Genomic DNA, 24852 nt, shown 5'->3' on the forward strand with positions numbered 1-24852 from the left:
CCAATACCTTACATGATACATGAGTACACTTACTTAGGGTTATCTGATACATGAATATGTTTACATATACTTACCTGTTACATGAACACACTTACATGAATACCATACAGGAACACTACTACTTCGGTGCATTATCCTGTATTTACTTACCTGGATACTTGTACTTAGAACTACGAGGATGATTTATTAGTATTTACTGTGTAAATTATCTTTCCTGTCCCAGTTCAATGGGATGATTCGGCGGGACTTACCATTCCGAACCCCACTGATTAGCACCAGTGGTCGATGAACGTCTACGGATGTCTAAGGTTGTCACTTATTTAGTAGTCAGTGACGGGACTAACCATCCCTCTGTCCACTGTTGCAGCAGTGGATGAGATGTGAATCTTCGGAGGATCATTAGGTTAGCGATCTATATTAAGAGATCGATATCGGGACTAACCCTCCCTCCACCCTGCTGCCGCTACAGAGGATGAGGGCACACTCTTCGGATGTCCACAGGGTCTATCTTTCGCTTCGGCGATGTCGTGTTTGTCCTGGTGACCCAAGACAATAACACTTACATGATTATATTTTTCCTGTTTACTTTATTTTGTGATACTTTCACATAAACGAGGAGTTAGACTAAGTAATCTAGTATTAGTCAATAGAAAGGAAAAGATATCATATTACTTACAAAACACTCGGGTCTTGGTAGAAGACTACATAGTCATAACAAAACATTCGGGTCTTGGTAGAAGACTACACTTCATACTTATAGAACATTCGAGTCTTGGTAGAAGACTACACTTCATACTTATAGAACATTCGGGTCTTGGTAGAAGACTACACTTCATACTTCTAGAACATTCGGGTCTTGGTAGAAGACTACATAGTCATAACAAAACATTCGGGTCTTGGTAGAAGGCTACATAATCATAACAAAACATTCGGGTCTTGGTAGAAGACTACACTTCATACTTATAGGAAATAAGGGATTTTCTAGGGCTTTTCATACTTACATCAACATTTTCATTTAAAGGTTTACATGACTTTTAAAACAGCTTTTAGTAAGCAATACAATGACACTTAAATACTTATGAATTCACCAGCTTTAAAGCTGATACTCTCTTTCAAAATAACTTGTATTCTCAGGTCAACAGTAGACAGGTACGATGGCCAGGTTTTGAGAAGACGGAGCAGACAATACTCGTCTTTTATTTTGATTGTATATTTTTGGTGTCTTACTACATTGAAAGAACACACATGTATTAAAACTCTACTTGTAATGCAATGGATGATGTTGTTGCTTGTTTATTATATTACACTGTTGTGATACTGTACATGACGTCCTCCACCCCTGAACGTTTCCGTCGTTCGTGGTTTTGGGGTGTGACAACATACCACATGAATAAGGAAGAAGTCACACTCAGCAAACTTCAAGGACTCCTAAAGACCGCAGAAACATGTCTTAAAGGTAATTCGGTTGTTAACTCTCCTACTCCTAATCCAAACTCCGCCCCTGTCTAAGTAACCGGGAAAGGTATAGGGAAGAAGAGGAAGAGCCCTTCGAAGGGTACCAAGGGTAAGAACCTTGATGGCTCTTCCTCAAGTGGAACATAGAAAGGTTTCGCCACTCCTTCTTCTGAACCAAAAGAGGCTAAATGCTTCTATTCCCATGAAAAGTCACATTGGAAGCGGAACTGCCCAAAGTACCAGCAAGATGTGAAGGATGGGAAAGTTAAACCCAACCATGCAGGTATTTACACTATTCTATCTAATAACTCACCCTATTCTAAATCTTGGGTCCTTGATACCGGTTGTGGTATTCATATATGTTCTGATTTGCAGTGACTAAGAAGAAATGAGAATGTGGAGCACGGAAAGATAAACTTAATCATGGGGAATAGGAAAGCTTCACCTGTCACCAAGATTGGAGTTTATTCTTTGTTGCTAATTAATTGGTTTGCTTTAGATTTGAATAAATGTTGTTATTCGCCAGAAATGGCAAGAAATATTATTTCCTTTCATGCTTTATACAAACAAGGGTTTACCTTTTCTTTTGATAATGAAATTGGTGGAATAAATGCTTTCTTTAATAATGTTCTTTATTTTAAAGCATCGCCTTGTGATGGTGTGTATGAAGTTGTATCTGTTGTAGATAATTTAGGAAATAATGTGTGGTGTATTGATTCTTCTGATAATAATAACTTGCATAGAGCATCATTATGGCATTGTCGTCTTGGACATGTGAGCAAGAAACGCATAGGCCAACTCCAAAAGGATGGAGTCTTGGAGTCATTTCACCGAAAGTCAGATGATAGTTGTGAATCATGCTTACTTGGAAAAATAACAAAGTCACCCTTCACTGGTTCTTGTGCTAGGGGTGAAGGTTTGTTGGATCTAGTGCACACGGATGTGTATGGACCCTTCAAATCTGCCACAAGGGATGCTAATCGTTATTATTTGACTTTTACTGATGATTATAGTAGATATGGATATGTATATTTAATCAAGCATAAGTGCGAGACTTTTGAAAAGTTTAAAGAGTTTAAACAGGAAGTCGAGAATCAATTGGGCAGGAACATTAAGATGTTTCGATCCGATCGTGGAGGAGGGTATCTTAGTACAGAGTTACTCGACTATCTTAAGGAATGTGGGATTATCTCACAATTGACACCTCTCAGGACACCACAACTTAATGGTGTGGCTGAGAGGCACAATGGAATCTTAATGGATATGGTTTGTTCCATGGTGAGTCGAGCTTTGCTACCAATCTCATTTTAGGGGTATGTGTAACACCTGTTTATTTATTAGTTAAATAAACAAATTAATGAATGAATAGAACCCCTAAAATAAATAACTATATATCAAATGATGGTCTCGTAGAACTAATTGTCACACTTTAAGAGATTGGGGGTTAAAAGTGTAAAATCCGAACTTAATTTCTAAGTATTATGTAAGGCAGGGACTAATGGGTAATTATTGGGACTTCATTGAAGAGATTTTAGAGGCCTAGAGGCGGTTTGGTAAATCAGGTATCAAATATGAAGGGAATTTCCGAAGCTAGGGTAGAAAAGGTGAAATTTGCGCTTAGTTTGGAAAAGATATCGTAAGGAGGGGTTGTTTGTGACAAATCTGTAGAAAGATTATATGGGATGCGGGTATTTAACCCATTACCATGCACCGGCCTCCTAAAACCCTAAACCTACTATCATATGCAGTCGCCACTCTCTCCTCACCCATCTCCGGCGCCGCTGCTACCTCCGACCACCTAGCACTAGCAGATGGCCTCTGTCGCCGGCAATAGAGGAGACCGATGAGAACCTGGATCAGGCACGATATCGGTCGAAGATTGGAGAAGGATACGACGTCGTGGGTGTCGCCGACTCGTGACCTCCTACCGCCACTGACGTTTATGCAACCGGAGGTGCCTTTGAAGACCGGAGATCGGAGCTAGGGACGTCATCGCGTGGGCTATGAGCAACCAAAAGACTCTCGGAATGTTGACAACACCTCCTTCTTGTTCGTTCTTATGGGTTCGACGTCTTATGCCTCCTCCTGCCGCCATTTCTGTCTATTTTCCGTCATCGCCGCCGCCACCGTCCACCATGGGAGGTGACCGTGATTTTGTATGGGAGTGATTCTGTTTCAAGGCTCTTGTGTGTGTGGCTGTAAGAGCGGACTCTATCAAAAACCACCGCCACCACCGTGAGGTGGTGGCTGCCATTGTAAAATCGCCACTGTCACCGTCATTGGGTGGTTGGCTTCCTTTCCCGAGCAAAAAAGTGAAGATGTGTGTGTGTTTCAGTTTGTGTATGTGTGTGTATGGCTGAAGCTCTCGGAAATGGCATCACCGCCACCATAGGATGGTGGCTGCCGCCACTCACCACCACCGGTAACCAAGGTGGTTATGTGTGTGTATGTTTAGCTTAGTTAGTGGGTGTGTTACTTTGGTATTTTCATTTTAATTGTAAAAAATGGAATAATGAAGAGAACTTGAAAACCACCACCTTAGGGTGGTGGCTGCCGCCACCGGCTGCCGTGTCGGGTGGCGGTGTGCTTGCCTTGTGAGTTTGATTCGTTTGGGGTGCTTGAAACCCTAATGGGCCTTGTAAGCCCTAATGGACCCTAATTGACCCAAATAAAACCCTAATGGGCTTAATGATGTTCTAGTGGGCTTAACAGGCCTAATAAAGCCCTAATTGACCTAAAAGCCCAACAAATCAATAAATGGGCTGATATTTGGATTGGAAAAACCCTAATGCCAATAAAACCCTAATTTGGGGAATTAACCAGGACATGCGGGAATTATTTAATAACTTGAGATATTAAATAATAATCATTGGCAAAGATTAATCTAAGCGATATTGGACTTAATGGATTAAGTCCTTAGATGATTAAGTCCTAAATGGGTTAAGTAGGAAACCTAACCCTAATTGTCATTTTATGTGAAACCCAAATCTCACTTGGGTTTATTGTTGGGCCTCTCTTTTGGGCCTTGATAATTGAGTTACTAATGGGCCATCCAAAGTCAAGCAATTGGACTAGAATAATTTAATGGGCCTCGGGTAAGGCCCATGTAAGGGGTTTGGGCCCAATTTGGAAAACTGGGCCATAAATGAGCCATAGTCTGGGCCTTAATGATTATATGATATTGGGCCATTAGAATGTCAAATGTGGGACTGGAATAAATGGTTGAGCCTTAGGGTGAGACCATGTAAAGGTTTGGGCCCAATTTGGAAAATTAGGCCATATGTTGGGCTTTGAGCCACAGTTGGACTTTTGGGCCTTTGGATTAGGCCTTGGGCTTAAATAAGCCAAGCCTAGGGTAATGTAGTAATTATCCAAGTGTGTATTATGGTTATGTGTTGGGACCCAATTATTAATTGGGTGTCGCTTTGGTGTTGACAATTCGGGAATCTGTCATCGAGCAGCTGGGGTTGAGCTTGCGAGACTTCAGCAGTGTGGGATTGTGTCTACGAGACTTCAGCAGTGTGAGGTGAGTTACCTTCCAGTAGGGGTGGGTCTAAGGCCACAATGTCGACCCACCAACAAGGGTAGTTAGTAGATAATTGTCTTTGTGATAATTATCTTGGTATGCTTACGTGATATGCTTATGTGTGTCAGTGGTAGTAGCAGGGAATAGTTATTCTCTAACTCAGCTATTAGGATCGAAGGGTAGGTTAGTACCCAGATATGCTTGACTGTATGATTATATAATGTTATTATATGATAGTGGTAGAGGTGAAATAATCCCCAGTTACCGGTTGAAAGATACCGATGGCGGATACCGGTTGAAAGATACCGATGGCAGTTACTGGTTGAAAAATACCGAAGGGGTATACAGAACCCATGCAATGCTTATCTGTCTGTTTATGATATGTTAGTATGTGATCAGCATGTTTATGATATGTTAGTATGTGATCAACATGTTTATGATATGTTAATATGTGATCAACATGTTTATGACATGTTAGTATGTGATCAACATGTTTATGATGTTAGTACGTGATCAGTATGTTTATGACATATTATTATGTGATAGCGGTAGGGGTGAAATAGTCCCTGGTTATCGGTTGAAGGATACCGATGGCGGTTACCGGTTGAGAGATACCGATGGTGTTATGTGGTATGTGGTATGATGGGGGAACTCACTAAGCTTCGTGCTTACGGTTTACAGTTTTGGTTTCAGGTTCTTTGTTTCAAAGGAAAGGAGTCGGCTTGGTCGCAGCGCATCACACTATGTTTTCCGCACACGAGATCATTGGGATTATACTCTAATATGGTTTCATAATATTATATTTTAATTATTCACACTTTGGTTTTATGTAATAACCTAATTAAAAATGAAATTTTTGGCCTTGAATTTTGGGATGTTACAAGTTGGTATCATAGCCTTGGTTTGAGGGATTTGGGCACACTCTCGGGTGTGTATGAACTCAAACTAAGGACTTGGTATGAAAATTTTCAAAAGAAAAATTATTTTTATAAAAAGAGTTTGAAAAGAATTTGGAAGGATAAAAGAACTTTGAAAAGAACAAGGTGTGTGATGCGTGCAATCAGCCGAGCTCAAGTAAGTTTTCCCCTAGATAACCATACATGTTGTGTTATGATATGATATGATTATGAGAACTGCATGCTAGACTAGGGCTAAGGATCTAGGAAGATGCCTTATGTGCCTTTTGTATGTGCTTGCTGAATTACATGATAGTACTGATCAGTCACTGATAGGATAGCCTGATTAGGTTATGCTTGATTGTATGAGCCTTTGGAGTTACATGCTAGTATAGATTCCTGATAGGAGGATAAACTGATTGATTGGAATGTGTTGGTTAGATTTCCCATTGTCTGAATGCTGGTTGTTTTGTGCTTCGAGGGACTCTTGGTAATGTGAGCTAGCTACTAAGTGAATATGCTAAATCACGAGTGGCTATATTCATAAGGTAGCTAGTTGACATTATTGGGAAGTCCTTCAGCAGCGGAGTTGTAACGACCCAAAAATCACGACTAAAAATTTCCTCTAAAACATTACTAAAACCATATTTATAAGCCATAACATAATTTCAGAGTATCAATTCAAAACATATTCTTGTCATCAGAGTAAAACATCCCAGGTTGTCTAATTAATTGTGTGTGCCATGCGATCACCCCGAGTTCTTCCCTCCACTATCGGAAGTACCTGAATCCAAAACTGAAAACCGTAAGCACGAAACTTAGTGAGTTCCCCTAACCTACCACATACCCTGCATAAACACATACTGCACATACTGGGCCACGCTCGCTCTTTCGGGCCTCGCCCACTACTTCGGGCCTCGCCCGCTACAACAGCCCCGCCGCTCCAGGTCCCGCCTGGCTTCGAGCCCTGCTCGGATACAGATCTGTTTCTCTTAGGCCCCGCCTGTCTCTGAGCCCCGCCCGCTAAACATATAGTACAAAATAGCATATAACACATAACTGAACATATACTACTGAATCATGTTCTAAGGCCTCGCCTATCTTGGGCCTTGCCCTTGTCCTGCTATTGATGAGTCGTGGAACCCCGTCCACACTCCTTCTGATAGTGAGATACGGGCCTAGCCCACGCTCACTCCTTTCCTAACTTGGGCCTCGCCCCCTGTTCTGCTGCTAATGAGATATGGAACATCGTCCATACTCTGCTATTGGTGAGATACGGTCGCCCACCCTCACCTCCCTACCAGGCACATACATGTATCACACAGACAACAAGTATAACTATCATGCAAACCATTCCTTGGGCACCCGCCCGCTAACATTGGACCTTAGTCCCGAATGTCATACTAGCATACCGTGCCTAGGGCTAACCCCCAGGTCTTCCTACTCATAACTACATGGGCCGACATTGTGGCCGTAGACCCATTCACACAAAGGGAAACTCACATCCACTGTTGAACTTTTGTTGGTAACCCTCTGGCTATTGACCGCAAATTCTTTGAACCGCTGCTCCACTAGCTCCCCGAGCTACCAATATCAATATACATATCACTTAGATCCAAACAGAACTCTAGAAGCCAACTAAGTCCACTCTTGTCAAAGTTAAAGTCCTGGTCAAAGTCAACCTTCCCGACTGACTCTACTCGCCGAGTCAACCCGTTGACTCGTCGAGTCCTTATACTCTGAAACACTCACAATACACCTCAACTCGCCGAGTCACCCCACCAACTCGTTGAGTTCAACGATCTCTGAGTCCCATCTTGTCCAACTCACCGAGTCACTACTCAACTCACCGATCTAAGTCTTAACCATTAAAGGTTGAGGTTCTGCAATCCAACTCGTCGAGTCCAAGAACAGACTCGCCGAGTCCACAAAAATCTTCAACAGACTCGCCGAGTTGTTCTTCCAACTCGTCGAGTTCCTATCTATCTTCATCCAACTCGTCGAGTCCACCCATGTGACTCGCCGAGTAGCTTCAGTTCTTAATCCATACAGTGGCTTTTCGAGCCATGCAGGGGATCCAACTCATAGATCCACTCTTCCAAAGTCTATTCCTCACGTAAAGTTGCAAACTTTACGTGAAAACAAGGAGCTATACGCTTAAAACACTCTAGGGCTAGGGTATATGACAAACATGCTTCACCAACACACCAAGGACTGATACTTTACGGGATTTTGGACCAAGACAAGCCTAGATTTGAAGTAGCAACCTCAGATCTGGACTTCTAACTCTAAATGGCTCCTTAACATGCCAAAATGGACCCAAAACATCATCCATGAGAAGATCTAGAAGCAACAAAAGCAAGGTGACAGGTTGTTACTTCAAACTGATGCTCACAACCAAAGAGTTGAATCCTCCAGCTCCTTAGTGGTCAAATCCTCCAAATCTTCCTCTTGTAAAAGCCCCAAGCTCACTTTCCTCCTCCTCTTACTCAAATTAGGGTTTGGAATCGCTTAAAGAAGCTGTTGCCCGACAAGGGGGGCTAAGGAGAGGACATAAGGTCCTTTAAATAGGGTGCAAACCCTAAGATTAGGGCTTTTCTTATCCAGAACATACTCGCCGAGTCCACTCGCTGACTCACCGAGTCCACTCGCCGACTCGCCGAGTCGGTCACTTATTCTATAACCCGGATCCCGCTCCGACTCGTCGAGTTCTTCCCTAGACTCGACGAGTTGACTCCTTGACTAATAGCTTTTCCTTTATTTTCTTGGTCTTTCTGATTCTGGGTGTTACATGAGTATTGGGTGAGTACGGGAACCTAGGAAATCCTAGAAAGTGCTTTAGTGGGCTCGGTTGCGCTGTTAGCGAGCATTCAGGGTACCAGTTTGAGGAAGTGACTTGGAGGATTCAGGAGGATTGTTGAGGAAAGTATGGATAGGTGTGGAAGGTAGTATTAGGCCCATACTACTGAAAGAACATGATCCATACTCGATTCAGTGAGATTCTTGGAGAATCTGAGAAGCTTCAGGGGAAGTTTGTGACCCGATTTGAGGACAGAGGATGTTCCCGTTGTTGCAGCTTAGCCATTGGCAAGTGAGTTAGTGAGTGTGGTAGGGTGTCAGACTCTGAAGGGTATGAGTTCCAAGAGGTTGCATATGCGAGATCGATCTGGAGCACTTTGAGAAGAGAGGTCCGTGCTAGGTGCATATAATAAAGGGTCCCGAGAAGAGACCCATGATTTCTGATCATCAGGAGAAAGGCCAACAGGGTCGGAGTCAGTGCAGCACGTACGAGAGAGTGCACAAGGGAGTTTGTTGCTCCAAGGGTTAGGCTGTTATAGGTGTGGCAGGGTTGGTTATGCCAGCAGAAGGTGGTAAGGATTCTTGGGTATATTCGAATCCTTGGAGTGTCAGTTCAATATGGTGTTAAGCACCCAAGAGTGAGATTCAGATTCTGGTTCCGGATCAGGATCATGGCCTGGTCCAGGCAATGCGCAATCACAGGAGTTCATCTCATTGGAGATTACTTATAGAGTTATGGGAACGAACATTGGTGGTCTTTCGTTCAGCCAAGGTATGACTTTAGAAGCTCTCGGTAGTTGTCTCGGGGCCTTTTGGGCCAGAATTGTCATGAGAAAGTTAGGGGTTCGTTTGGAACCCAAGGTCTGTGGACCCTTATAATCTTTTGGGAAGGAAGATTCTATAGTTGGTTCCTGTCATCAAGACCAGGATTTTGTTAAATGTTCATGGGAATGTCATCTTATGCCACTTCAAGGTGGATATTGGGAATCGGTATCGCTTCAGAATTGTGAGTGTTGAATGAGGATATTCAAGAGGAATGTACTTTCGCATGGGTTGTGATCAGTTAGATTTCATTAGTGCTGCAAGATCGGAACTGAGGACGAGGATTCGTCAGCCAGAGTGAGAATTTATACCTCTAATGGTCAACATGACAGATGGATTGAGGTGTCAGACTGGACAGATTTCAAGAGTAATCTTCAAGATTCAGAGGATGGGCGATCTTAGGGTGTAACCGGTGATTGATTACTAGCATGGGCATATTGGGCAAGCACAGGTTGTCATCAGTGGGATATTAGAAAGCGAGAAGGATTAGGAATCCTTCAATTCTCGCGTGCCGTGAAGACTTAGCTGAAGCTAAGTGGGGGAGAACTGATCAGGTATTCAGGAGTAGCATTAAGTGTGAAACTAGGATGACTTTGACATCCCGTCAGGGGGAAAGGCAGTCAAGTTGCCGCCTAGGTTGTGGATTGAGGGAGTTGGAAGTCTAGAAAACGTTCCAACGTTTCGTTCATGTTTTTCTTGGCATCAGATAGCGGGTTTTGGGAACCAGGTTAGAACTCAAGTTAGGACCCAAGTTCAGTGTGTGTTAGGTCGAGTGCGTGCTCGATCAGTTTGAAAGTGTTGTAAGACTACGGGGGTAGCCGTAGCATTCACTAGCGATTAGGTAGTATGGAAAGTGTTGTAAGACCGCGGGGGTGACCGTAGCATTCAATAGCGATCAGGTAGTATGGAAAGTGTTGTAAGACTGCGGGGTTGGCCGTAGCATTCAATAGCGATCAGGTAGTATGGAAAGTGTTGTAAGACTGTGGGGGTAGCTGTAGCATTCACTAGCGATCGGGTAGTATGGAAAGTGTTGTAAGACTGCAGGAGTAGCCGTAGCATTCACTAGCAGCAGATCGTGCTTGAGTGAGGTATGTCTGTGGGTGTAGCAACAGCCTTCACTTGGTTGGTAGATAGCATGAGCGCGTTGTTAGGACACGGAAGGAATGGTGGTACCCACCAGTTCGGGTGTAGAAGTAAGTATATGGAAATCCACGGATTGGATTTTAGAATTTCCTAGACGGATTAGATCTGGTTGAGTCAGTGATACGACCGTAGGAGTGTCACTACAGCTGTGGGATCAGGGAAGCAATGGACTGTATAAGATTGCTTGTGATATAAGGCTACCATCGGTTAGGTAGCAATCACTTTTAACATGTATTGGGTGACGTCGGGATTCGACATATGGACCTGATCGGTTGGATCAGGAGGTTGTTAGAGTCGCAGTGGCATGACAACTAGTGGCAACTACTTCCAGAGAAAGATTTCGTTCAGAAGTCGTTTGAGGCGACTAAGTAGGAATCCTTTTGACTCCGCAGCCGGGGTGGAACCTGGTATTTCAAATGACTGACAGATGAACTGAGACCAGGGAGGTCTCGATAGATTTTGGGAAGCAACTATGTGGCAGCATACTACTTCAGGTAGTTCAGTGTTCGAGCAGTTTCAGCGTTTGGGCAGTGTTAGCAATTACGCTTCAAGTTGCAAGTGCGGACGGTATAGCTAGATGATTTGAGGAGTGACAAGTCACTCACAACAGGAGCATATGAGCCTTATCTGAGTATAAGTGATCTGCGGAGGTAATTGGGTTGTGACCCAGGTTTATGGTGGGAATCATATGTTATCAGAACTGAGTAGCCAGTTGTGGGATAAACGGATTGGATCCAACGATAATGATTGAGTATGAGTGGGCTTTCAGGGATACAGATCATCTCGAGAAAGCAGATTTCAGACGGAGTAGATGTGATCCTGTTGCGAGGAATTCGTTCATATGAGGATATTAGGGCTTTGCGAAGATTGGTCACAACTAGCCTAGGAAGGTTAGGGTGTGCCTAGGATGGTGACCATGTTACTATGAGTGGTTGGGTGTGTAAGGAATGGCAAGGAATGATTTCGAGGACGAAATCTAATTTAAGTGGGGGAGAGTTGTAACACCCATTTATGTATAAGTTAAATAAACAAATTAATGAATGAATAGAAGCCCTAAAATAAATAACTATATATCAAATGATGGTCTCGTAGAGCTAATTGTCACACTTTAAGAGATTGGGGGTTAAAAGTGTAAAATCCGGACTTAATTTGTAAGTATTATGGAAGGCAGGGACTAAAGGGTAATTATTGGGACTTCATTAAAGAGATTTTGGAGGCCTAGGGGCGGTTTGGTAAATTAGGTATCAAATTTGAAGGGAATTTTTGAAGCTGGGGTAGAAAAGGTAAAATTTGGGCTTATTTTGGAAAATATATGATAAGGAGGGGCTGTTTGTGACAAATATGTAGAAAGTTTATATGGGATGCGGGTATTTAACCCATCACCATGCACCGGCCTCCTAAAACCCTAAACCAAATATCATATGCAGCCGCCACTCTCACCTCACCCATCTCCGACGCCGCTACTACCTCCGACCACCTAGCACCGTCAAATGGCCTCTATCGCCGGCAATAAAGGAGACCGATGAGAATCGGGATCAGGCACGACATCAGTCGAATATTGGAGAAGGATACGGCGTCGTGGGTGTCGCCGACTCATGACCTCCTGCCGCCACTGACGTTTGTGCAACCGGAGGTGCCTTTGAAGACCGGATATCGGAGCTAGGGACGTCGTTGTGTGGGCTATGAGCAACCAGAAGACTCTCGGAATGTTGACCACACCTCCTTCTTATTCCTTCTTATGGGTTCGACGTCTTATGCCTCCTCCTGCCGCCATTTCTTTCTATTTTCCGTCATCGCCGCCGCCACCGGCCACCATGGGAGGTGACCGTGAGTGCATATGGGAGTGATTCTGTTTCAAGGCTCTTGTGTGTGTGGCTGTAAGACTGGAGTCTATCAAAAACTACCGCCACCACTGTGAGGTGGTGGCTGCCATTGTAAAATCGTCACTGCCGCCGTCATTGGGTGGTTGGCTTCCTTTCCTAAGCAAAGAAGTGAAGATGTGTGTGTGTTTCAGTTAGTGTGTGTGTGTATGGATGAAGCTCTCGGAAATGGCATCACCGCCACCATAGGATGGTGGCTGCCGCCACTCACCACCACTGGCAACCAAGGTGGTTATGTGTGTGTATGTTTAGCTTAGTTAGTGGGTGTGTTACTTTGGTATTTTCATTTTAATTGCAAAAAATGGAATAATGAAGAGAACTTGAAAACCACCACCTTAGGGTGGTGGCTGCCGCCACCGGTCGCCGTGTCGGGTGGCGGTGTGCTTGCCTTGTGAGTTTGATTCGTTTGGGGTGCTTAAAACCCTAATGGGCCTTCTAAGCCCTAATGGACCCTAATTGACCCAAATAAAACCCTAATGGGCTTAATGATATTCTAGTGGGCTTAATATGCCCAATAAAGCCCTAATTGACCTAAAAGCCCAACAAATCGATAAATGGGCTGATATTTGGATTGGAAAAACCGTAATGCCAATAAAACCCTAATTTGGGGAATTAACCGGGACATGCGGGAATTATTTAATAACTTGAGATATTAAATAATAATCATTGGCAAATATTAATCTAAGCGATATTGGACTTAATGGATTAAATCCTTAGATGATTAAGTCCTTAATGGGTTAAGTAGGAAACCTAACCCTAATTTTCATTTTATGTGAAAACCAAATCTCACTTGGGTTTATTGTTGGGCCTCTCTTTCGGGCTTTGATAATTGGGTTACTAATGGGCCATCCAAAGTCAAGAAATTGGACTAGAATAATTTAATGGGCCTCGGGTAAGGCCCATGTAAGGGGTTTGGGCCCAATTTGGAAAACTGGGCCATAAATGAGCCATAGTCTGGGCCTTAATGATTATATGATATTGGTCCATTAGAATGTCAAATGTGGGACTGGAATAAATGGTTGGGCCTTAGGGTGAGACCATGTAAAGGTTTGGGCCCAATTTGGAAAATTAGGCCATATGTTGGGCTTTGAGCCACAGTTGGACTTTTGGGCCTTTGGATTAGGCCTTGGGCTTAAATAAGCCAAGCCTAGGGTAATGTAGTAATTATCCAAGTGTGTGTTATGGTTATGTGTTGGGACCCAATTATTAATTGGGTGTTACTTTGGTGTTGACAGTTCGGGAATCTGTCATCCAGCAGTTGGGGTTGAGCTTGCGAGACTTCAGCAGTGTGGGATTGTGTCTACGGGACTTCAGCAGTGTGAGGTGAGTTACCTTCCAGTAGGGGTGGGTCTAAGGCCACAATGTCGACCCACCAACAAGGGTAGTTAGTAGATAATTGTCTTTGTGATAATTATCTTGGTATGCTTATGTGATATGCTTATGTGTGTCAGTGGTAGTAGCAGGGAATAGTTATTCTCTAACTCAGTCGTTAGGATCGAAGGGTAGGTCAGTACCCCAGATATGCTTGACTGTATGATTATATCATGTTATTATATGATAGTGGTAGGGGTGAAATAGTCCCCAGTTACCGGTTGAAAGATACCGATGGCGGATACCGGTTGAAAGATACCGATGGCAATTACAGGTTGAAAGATACCGAAGGGGTATACAGAACCCATGCAATGCTTATCTGTTTGTTTATGATATGTTAGTATGTGATCAGCATGTTTATGATATGTTAGTATGTGATCAACATGTTTATGATATGTTAGTATGTGATCAACATGTTTATGACATGTTAGTATGTGATCAGCATGTTTATGATGTTAGTACGTGATCAATATGTTTATGACACATTATTATGTGATAGCGGTAGGGGTGAAATTATCCCTGGTTACCGGTTGAAAGATACCGATGACGGTTACTGGTTGAAAGATACCGATGGTGTTATGTGGTATGTGGTATGATGGCGGAACTCACTAAGCTTCATGCTTACGGTTTACAGTTTTGGTTTCAGGTACTTTGTTTCAAAGGAAAGGAGCCGGCTTGGTCACAGCGCATCACACTATGTTTTCCGCACATGAGATCTTGGGATTATACTCTGATATGGTTTCATAATATTATATTTTGATTATTCACACTTTGGTTTTATGTAATAACCTAATTAAAAATGAAATTTTTGGCCTTGAATTTTGGGATGTTACAGTATGCCTTAGAGACTGCCGCCCATATCTTTAATCTAGTCCCTATAAAGAAAGTTGTCAAAACTCCTCATGAGATGTGGACTGGTAAAGTTCCTAAACTAGGCACATCAAGATTTGGGGTTGCGAGGCTTTCGTGAGATGCGAGACTCATGATAAGCTCGAACCTCGAAGTGAGAGGTGTATTTTCATCGGCTACCCACGAAAATCCTTTGGTTACCTCTTCTACAGACCTATTGACAATGTGGTCTTTGTAGCAAGGAGGGGTGTCTTTCGAGAAAGAGATTTCATAAGCGAAGGAAACAGTGGGAGGAAAACTGACCTTGAAGAAATTCAAGAGTCAAGTTGTGAAGGAATTTCAAACCCTAGCACTTAACCTGAGGAGGAAACTCCTGTTGAGCCAATTGACAAGTCTGTACCTCTGAGGCGTTCCACAAGGGTTAAGAATGTACCTGAGCACTACTATGGTTTCCATATTACTGCGGAAGGTGAGACACTTATCAGTGATGAGACATTGGTAAGTTTGGATGAACCTAACAGTTATGCGGAAGCCATGACAGGCCTTGAGTATGCCAAATGGAAAGAGGCAATGGACAGCGAGATACAGTCCATGTATGACAATCAAGTTTGGAACTTGGTTGGGAATGTACCAGGTCATAAGACAGTTGGGTGCAAATGGATCTTCAAGAAGAAGACCGACATGGATGGTAATGTACACACATATAAGGCGCGGTTGGTTGCAAAGGGCTTTTCTCAAACTCTGGTAGTTGATTATGATGAGACCTTTTCACCAGTAGCTAAGATTAAGTCCATTAGGGTTCTGTTAGCCATCGCTGCATTTCATGATTATGAAATATGGCAAATGGATGTCAAAACCGCCTTCCTTAATGGAAGTTTGGCTAAGGATGTTTACACGAGTCAGCCAGAGGGTTTTGTCAGTACAGAATACCCTAATAGAGTGTGTAAGCTCGAGAAATCCATTTATTGATTGAAATAGGCACCTCGGAGATGGAATCTTTGCTTTGATGAGAAAGTCAAAGAATTTGGCTTTTCAAGGAGTGAAGATGAATCTTGTGTCTATGTCAAGGCTAGTGGGAGTATAGTCAGCTTTTTGGTACTGTATGTGGATGACATACTACTCATAGGAAATGACATCCCAACCCCACAGGAAGCGAAGTCCTGGCTTGGAAAGTGTTTCTCTATGAAAGACCTAGGAGAAGCTGCCTATATTCTAGGGATAAGGAGTCTGAGAGACCGGAGTAGAAGACTAATTGGACTTAGTCAGAGTACCTACTTGGATATGGTGCTGATGAGGTTTAGCATGCAGGGCTCCAAGAAAGGAGAATTACCCATCCAAAGTAATGCCAGACTGAGTAAAACTCAGAGCCCAAGTACTGAGGCCGAGATAGCAGAAATGAGTCGAGTACCTTATGCTTCTGCAGTAGGCTCGATCATGTATGCTATGACCTACACTCGTCCTGATGTAGCCTTTTCCTTGAGCATGGTCAACAGATATCAGGGGAACCCTGACAAGGCTCACTGGACTGCAGTAAAGAATATCATCAAGTACCCGCGGAGGACTAAGGACTAGGTCCTTACCCTCAGTCGGAGTGATGACTTAAGAGTTGTAGGGTATAGTGATGCTAGCTTTCAGACCGATAGGGATAATTTTCGCTCTCAGTCAGGCTGGGTCTTTACCTTAAACGAAGGAGCAATTACTTGGAAGAGTTCCAAGCAAGAGACAGTGGTTGATTCAACTTGCGAATCAGAGTATATAGCAGCAAGCGAGGCAACAAAGGAAGCGATATGGCTGAAGAACTTCATTGGAGACCTTGGAGTTGTACCAGTTGTAAAGGAGCCAGTGGAAATTTTTTGTGATAGTGAACGTGCAGTTGCTTTAGCCAAGGAACCAAGGGATCACGAGAGATCCAGACACATCGACAGAAAATACCATTTCATCAGACATCGAATAGAAGAAGGGATCCTCGTGGCAAAGAGGGTATCATCGGATAAGAACCTAGCAGATCCCCTCACGAAGGGACTAAGTCGGGCTAAGCATCTCCAGCATGCTCCGAGCATAGGGATGAAGGATGATATTAGTTTTAGTAGTTAGATAAATTTGAAATTTGTAAAGTGCAATTGACATTTGATGATGAATAAAAGTTGTGTTTATTTATGAGTAAAGTGTTGCTATCTTTTGTCAATCATTTATTATATTTCTTTTGCATGTTTTAACTTCCAGAATAATTATGTTTGGTATATCATATTATTCAAACTCTCCTCAGTCAGTCATATGTTGGAAGTAGGTATGAATCAAGACTGTCATGAGATGGTTGCAGAGGTCTAAGTTGTTGGACAGGGCTACAACACTCATGAGTGCTCATAAGTTATGAGCATTGGAATCAACCCACACTCATTGGTATCACTTCATGGAATTTATCTTGAGTGATCGTGAGACGGTAATATCATATAAGTCTTCAAACCTAGAGATATGACTTGTTGCCTATGAGTTGGTTATGCATTGATCGTACGAAACCGCATTGGTAACTCGATGTTATAAAACGTATTTTTGTGTGTGATTCAACAAGTAGTAGAATAAGCATATGAGTCGAAGTTTATCTATTCCTTCTTGGATTAGAAGCGATATCTGGGCCCCTCGATGATTTTGTTTTGACCTATGCACCGGGCCCGGTCAGAACTAAGTTGATGTGTTCAATTAAGTTTTTTGTCAAACAAATCGGAAATCGGGAAACAAACTGATGGACAATAAGTAAGACATTGTTCCATGTATTTGTCCGGCTAATATCTAAAACAGAGGATTATATGATCACTTATCTTAAATGGCGCATCATCATCTTCTCAATTTCGAGAGACCTTGAAAGAGCTACGATTGCTGATTGGTTCTTGAAGTCATACTTACAGATATAGTTATTAGACTTATCTAAGTGGGAGACTGTTGGATAAGGTGTCTAAGTCCATAACTATATTTGGTATGTACTTGACCCGACCCGGCATGGTCCATTTAGGTTGCATGGCATCATGCATTTGGATAGACTAAATGAGAGAAATAACACTTGTGGTTTATTAATATATTATAAGTTCTAATATATTAATAGTATTATTTAATTAGTATTGATCAAGAATTAATTTGAAATTAATTAAGTGATCAAAAGATGACTAATTAAATATATGGGTTGATTATGTAAATCATCCATAACTTGTATAGTGGGCTAAAAGGCTCCATGGATTATCAAGTTGGGTTAAACCCATAGGATACTCCATGGTAGTTACAAACCCATGGGTCATGGAAATGAAGAGTCATGTCACATTATGGTTTACACGGTGTAACCCTAGATGTGACACACTATATAAGGAACATGATACCCACCAAAATCGGCTACACTAAGAACAAGAGAGGGCAAGCCGATTTTTACAAGTGTTATACATACTCTAAAGTTATTCCAAAGCATTTGGTGTTGTGTGAAGCATTTGAGGCATCACACTTGGGGTGCTAGGCTCTCAAGGAATCAAATCAACTACAAGGTATGTAATTCTAGCCATCTTTTAGATTAAAAGTTCCCCATGTATGCTAGATAAGATTATGAACCTTGAAAATCATATTTTGCATGTATTTTAGACAAACATAGATCCAAAGTTTTTTAGGGTTGCATGTACACTTAGGGGTGTTAGATTTCTCAAAACCCATCATAGAGAGGGTGGAGGCTGGAAGAAATAAGGGTTCGGGGAAGTTAAGGAGCTTAAATAAGGCTCAAAACCCCGAAATTAGGGTTTGGGGTTTGATCGCGTATGCCCATCATACCAGGTTGTTCCTTCACGACCAATCATTGCCTAGTACGCCCAACGTACACCTTGTACGCCTAGCGTACTCGGCCTAACTCAAAACTTTCTAATGTCTAACGATCATAACTTCTTTGTTCCAACTCTATTTTCGACGAGCTTTATATCCACGGAAAGGTACCGAAGAGCCCCACAATATTATCTAGATATTTTGGACTAAAAACTTCTCAAACAAAAATCCATATTTCATGCAAGAACCCGACTTATGACTTTTCTCCTTTCTATCATTTAGCCTAATACACAATTCGAGGGTTAAATCTCTTAACCATCGTTATATCATTTTACAAGGACTAAAATTTACCTCTATAAGGCTCAAAGCCTTTACACAATCGACTTCCGACCCACGACCTTAAATAAGAAATGATATGAAACATGATGTTACAATATCCGTTATCACTAGCTTAGAGAAACAATCAAGGGAGGAGAATTGAAGTTGTCAAAGATCAACACAAATGACAATCTTGTAGACAAGTTGACCAAGGTGGTTATACAAGAAAAACATAAACTATGTGCTAATATAGTTGGATTGAAGATTGTTTGACAGAGACTGGAGGGGGAAAGATTTGTTGTGTTCCAACCTCCCAAGACATAACTGTTGGAATAGTGTATAAGGCTGCAACTATATTAGGCAAGTATTTGACCCGGTTGTGCATAGTCCTTTTGGGTTGCTTTCACCATAGCAACTTGATAGGATGATTTATTAAGAGAGAATAAATATTATTAATATATTATGAGAATAATATAAAGAGTAATAATATTGTTATTTGATTAATATAAGTCATAGAATTAATTAGAATTAATTTGGTGACTTAAAGAGATAAGAAGGTATAAACTGTCAATTGTTTGATAGTAAAACTTTGGACTGTAAATACATATTGGATAGATGGTGGACGGATTCTAGAAGCTATGGATAGCTTCAAATCGTCCAAGTCTATCTAAGGAATGGATTTGGATTGCTTTAAGAGAAGATTATCCAATTAGGGTTTAAGCTGTAACCCTTAAGGAGTCTACAAGTATAAATAGACCCTATGGCAAAGGGAAATCGACACTTGATCTAAAGTAGAGAAACCCTGGCCGAATTCCCTCCCCTCTCCTCTCTCCCAAATCATCCTTCTTGCTATTTGGTGTTTGTAAGCCATTAGAGGAGTGACAATTATGACTCTAGAGCTCCAAGACAACAAGATCAAACAAGAGATTCAAAGGTATGATTCTAGATTTGATTTAACATTGTTCTTATTCCTAAATTAGTCATTAGAAGTCTTGGATTCAAAGCATGTTTAATTAGAAAGCCTAGATCCAAGCATTAGGGTTTTGCATGCGCACATAGGAAAGTTCTTATGGCTAAAACCCATCAATAACATCTCCTTTATTGACAAAAGAGAAGCTAACATGATATTTTTTCCCTATCCTATGATGAACACATTAATAACTGAATATTGGAGAAATGGTAACTGTCGTAACAATAAATAGTGGCTTTATCATTAGTTGTAAGACATCTCAAACATAAAGTGTTAGACAATATAACATTAGAATGAGAGTGTTAGAAAAAAGACAAATGATTGATTTTTTGTAATAGTTGAATGTAAGAGTTTTCATCCTATTGTAATTCTATTATTGTGTTTAATTTAAGAGTTTTGCAATCTCAACCGTCACAACTTAATCTAAATATGATACTTTATTTTAAGATTTGCTTATTTATATATTATACAACTATTGTTATGGATGATAGATGATGTATTAACCTTTAAATATAATAAGTGTTTGTTTAAGCAAATAACTTTTTTGACCTTGAAATATGATGGGTTTTTAATATTAATAAGACAACCCATATAAATAGTTGCTTTGTAAAAGGTCTTAATTTTTCTTTTAATGAACAGTCAATACAACAAATTTAATTATAAAAGTACATTATTATAACATTTTTATACCAAGTAAATATGCATAAAAATACACCAAATTCCGACGTATCCTCTTGTTCATTTCGTTATTGATAACCACAAAATCACTCTCTTATTTATAAAATAATAATAATAATAATAATAATAATAATAATAATTAGGATTTGCACACGAGTGACTAACACGTGTGGGCAAGAAAATATCTAAGGTACCAAAAAAATATCTTTTCTAACCATGGTTACTTTCTTACTAACTATAGTCAGGGATACAAAACCATGGTTAAGCTAAGCAACAGGAGCGGCGAGGAGCGCACTGCGCACTCGGAGCAACCTAACAAACCCTAGTCTCTCATCCAAATCGTGCCTATATAATGACCCCATTATCGCCTCTTTCTACATCATCCTCATTTCCCCTTTCAAAGCTTCAAGCTTTTTTATCTATTCTCATCTCAAAATGGCTTCTGCTGATGTCGAGTACAGATGTTTCGTCGGTGGGCTTGCATGGGCCACCTCCGACCGATCACTTGAAGATGCGTTTTCTCAGTACGGCGAGATCGTCGATTCGAAGGTCCGTTTGTAGCAGAGACGTGATTTGGATCCATGGCGATTCGGTTTTGTTTGACAAATCACTGTTCTGTTACTGTTACTGTTACTTTACTATGGTTTCTTGATCTGTTACTGTTTCTCTGTTACTTTTTCTGATTACTAATACGGTACGTTCATCCTCTTGAGGTGACGATCGACTGGTTTTAACGTTTTATGCTTCGTTTTGTTTCCATTTTTCGTAATGCAACGAAGCAATTGTTTGATTATTGATTTTTGCGATTTGTGCAGATCATTAACGATCGTGAGACTGGAAGATCCAGGGGATTTGGTTTCGTAACATTCAAGGAGGAGCAATCCTTGAGAGACGCCATTGAGGGGATGAATGGTCAGAGCCTTGACGGACGTAACATTACAGTTAACGAGGCCCAATCACGAAGCGGTGGTGGAGGCGGTGGTCGCCGTGAAGGAGGAGGTGGATATGGAGGTGGTCGTCGTGAAGGCGGTGGTGGAGGATATGGCGGTGGTGGTGGAGGATATGGCGGTGGAGGCCGTGACCGTGGATACGGTGGCGGTGACGGTGGTTCCCGTTACTCCAGGGGTGGTGGTGAATCTGAAGGAAACTGGAGGAATTAGATTGGCGAACATTTAGGTTTTAGTTGATCGGAACCTTGTTTCTTGTTCTATCTGCTATCGTTTTCTTCGTTTTTGATTATCCCGTGATTAATGTGGTTCTGGTGTAATGATCTATGCGAAATTTTATAATGGAATTGGATCGAATTCAGCAATTACTATGAGTTTTGTTTAATTCATTTTTGACAATTTGGGTTCTTCAGTAATATAAATTAAGGAAAAGTTACATATTTTCCATATTGGGATATCACTTAAAAAATCACTAACTTAACTTTATTCAAATATAAACTATATTTATATAAAAAATAATCATGTGTTAAGAAAAATAACATAAAATTAAGTTATTATTATATATTCTATGCTTTTTGGAGTAGGGACCAAATTAAAATGATTTCTTTTCCCATATTTTACGGTAGGAACTTAATATATTTTAGTGGTAGTAGATTATATGATTTAAAGTTGATAGAATCCAATGTTACAAAGAACCAATCATCACCATTGTTAGCAATATTTTTTTAAAGAAAAATATATTAATTGGATAAATATTATTCGTAAAGAAAAATATATTAATTGGACTAATGAGAACGTTTGAAGACATAAGGGTATGGGAAAGATTGTTATTTTACTAGTTGATTTGGAAACTCGAATTATGTCAATGAAACATTTTATATTTATTGGGTTTTATCCAGAAAGTTTTTATTATTTTTGAACTTTTTTTAATATAGTCTTAAATATTTTTTTGAAGTAAATTATTTTGGAAAAATCATAGTCTTCTATTTTCTATTAAAATAGAAAAAAACTTTTTTCATTAATTTGTGTAAATGTTAAGTAATCAAGATTTATCTGTTAAATCTTTTTAGGACTAATTTTTTTTTTTTTTTTTTTTTTTTTTCTTAACGCTTCTCAAGAGGTAATCTATGAACTTTGTGGGCGTGTTACTTGAAAACCCTTGTGAGACTTCCTTTGCCCCCTTGGAACACGAAGAGTTATAAAAGGCTTGCTGCACATGCTAATAGTAAACTATGGACCCTAAATAAATTATGCTCTATATAATTACTATTATTATTATTTGGTTCTTGCATCTTGATGATTCAAACATCAAAGTTGTGTGTATGGGGTTGGTGGATTTTAAAGCATGAAAATATGGAAAATCAAAGAACCAACTAAAAACGGAAAGTTGTGAGTTTTTGAAAAATAAATAAATTTAATAGGCCATGACATCTAACCCAACATCTCAAATACTGATGGCCCAACCTTCTTAAGCCCAAACTGACCCCACATACCATATATGCAATTTTGGGTCTATCCGTTCACAATTTCTATCAAGAAACACCTTCTAAATCTCAGATTTTTGTGGCTATTTTTGCATTGCGACATTGTCTCTTAATTCTGTAAGCAACGTTGTATTAATCAATACCCATTTGGTCGAAAATAGTGGAAAAAAAATCATTTTCTTGATTGGCGGTGAGTTTTGATACAGCCATAAATTTGGTGTTGAAGCTTTGAAGAACCCGTCAAAACCACAGAATTTGGTCATTTCTTGTTGATGATGGTCATAGACATTTAAATATATATATATATATTTTCGAATTCTTAAAGTCATTAATTCATTATCATGTGTTGTAGGGAATGACCTATTAACTTACAACACCTAAATCATTCTCACATATGTTTGTGATTTTAGTGTCATCAGACATTTTGGGTAATTGGAACTAATATGTGAGCTAAAGGGTGTATTTTTTATACTTTGTATTATATGTTCGATGAATGCGGGGTGCATGCATATATAAGATCGAATTATAAGCCAGTACAATAGAATGACAGGGGTCACACCCTTTTGCAAGGCCCTATGGGCAGAACCCCTAGCGGGATCCAATGGGCAGATCCCCTAGCGGTGCCCTAAAAGGTCTTCGGAAATTTGAATTAGTTTTATTATGGAAAAACAAAATTCTAGTGGGTGATTATGGTAAAATCGACAAATCTTGTCAGTTTTGGAAACCATTGTATATGTCATTAAATTTGAGATTTTCCTAACTAATTTAGAAGATAAAACCCTAATATGTCATGCATATATACGACTCTTCTTTTGAGTCGTATACATAACCTTTTTTCTAAGCTCTTCTCTTCAAAAATGAATACATAACTCTCTGACGATTTGACTTGTATTTCTATGCCTAGATATACAAGTGTCGTTTTGGATTATCCTAGACTGGATTTTTCGTAACCCAGGCATAAGGTGAAAATATCAGTTTTGTATTATCAACTTTAAAATAATGAATATAATAGTTTTGTTTTTCAATCATGTATATAGGTATATATAAGATCCCATTTGAACGATTGATAAGTACATAATATTAATAATATGTTAAGGTTAACATGATAATAAAACTGAAAAACAATGATGAGTAATACGATAGTTTCATAGACAAAAAGAGTATACAAAATATGACTCTCAAGAACAAAGGCATAAGAGACATTTCCCAACCACTCTCTCTATCTATATGGTTACAGTTTTTGTGCACATTAATTAGTGACAAACTCCATATCTATTTATAAGAGATAAAGGAATCTTATAAAACATAAGGGAAATATTTTAGTCTAGCAATAACTTATCATTGTAGAGCATTTCTTGCTCCAACAATTTGCTACTAAATGATTGGAAATGTTGAGAGATACAAATACAACGATACGAGGCTACAATACATAATATCTAAGTAGTAGGTGTGGTACTAAAATGATACACAATGAGAAAAAAATACTGAAATATTTATGAAAATATGAAGTGTTTGTGATCTTTAAACATGGGCAATGAAATATTTAATCATCAAAGGTCTTCTGCTTCAAAGGTACCATCTGAGGCTGAAAATAAGATCTAAGGAATGTCACATAGTAGAAGCTTCGCATGCTCCCCTTGATGTGTGAAGGGTCTCGATAAAACATGAGAAAGAAAGTATAATAAATAGTTTAAAGTCATCTATAATATAGTTGAATATGATGTTATGCTTTCCAAAAAAATACACAAAATACTGACAAAACTCTGTTGAAATATCTTTGTTATGTTGAAAAGTTACTAATATACTCACACTATTAATCTGGGACTTCTAAAGAAATCTTCTATTGAGGAAAGTCTAGTGGTCTTAGACACTTGGTTCATCAACTATTGTCGTGAAACTGCTGGTCTTAGACCTATAATTTGAAC

General features: G+C 40.2%; 1 protein-coding gene across 1 annotated transcript; it reads left to right on the forward strand.

Annotated features, from left to right (window-relative positions):
- The first annotated feature begins 20866 nt into the window (after window positions 1-20866).
- On the forward strand, window positions 20867-21808 carry LOC145062579 (glycine-rich RNA-binding protein GRP1A-like). Its single transcript, XM_079010162.1, has 2 exons — window positions 20867-21045; window positions 21312-21808. Exons 1-2 carry the CDS (start codon window positions 20932-20934, stop codon window positions 21654-21656), a joined length of 459 nt encoding a protein of 152 aa, XP_078866288.1. The 5' UTR covers window positions 20867-20931; the 3' UTR covers window positions 21657-21808.
- The last annotated feature ends 3044 nt before the right edge of the window (window positions 21809-24852 follow it).

This window comes from Lactuca serriola, chromosome 7 (genome assembly GCF_051521515.1).
Source record: "Lactuca serriola cultivar US96UC23 chromosome 7, Lser_US96UC23_V15, whole genome shotgun sequence".
NCBI lineage: Eukaryota > Viridiplantae > Streptophyta > Magnoliopsida > Asterales > Asteraceae > Lactuca > Lactuca serriola.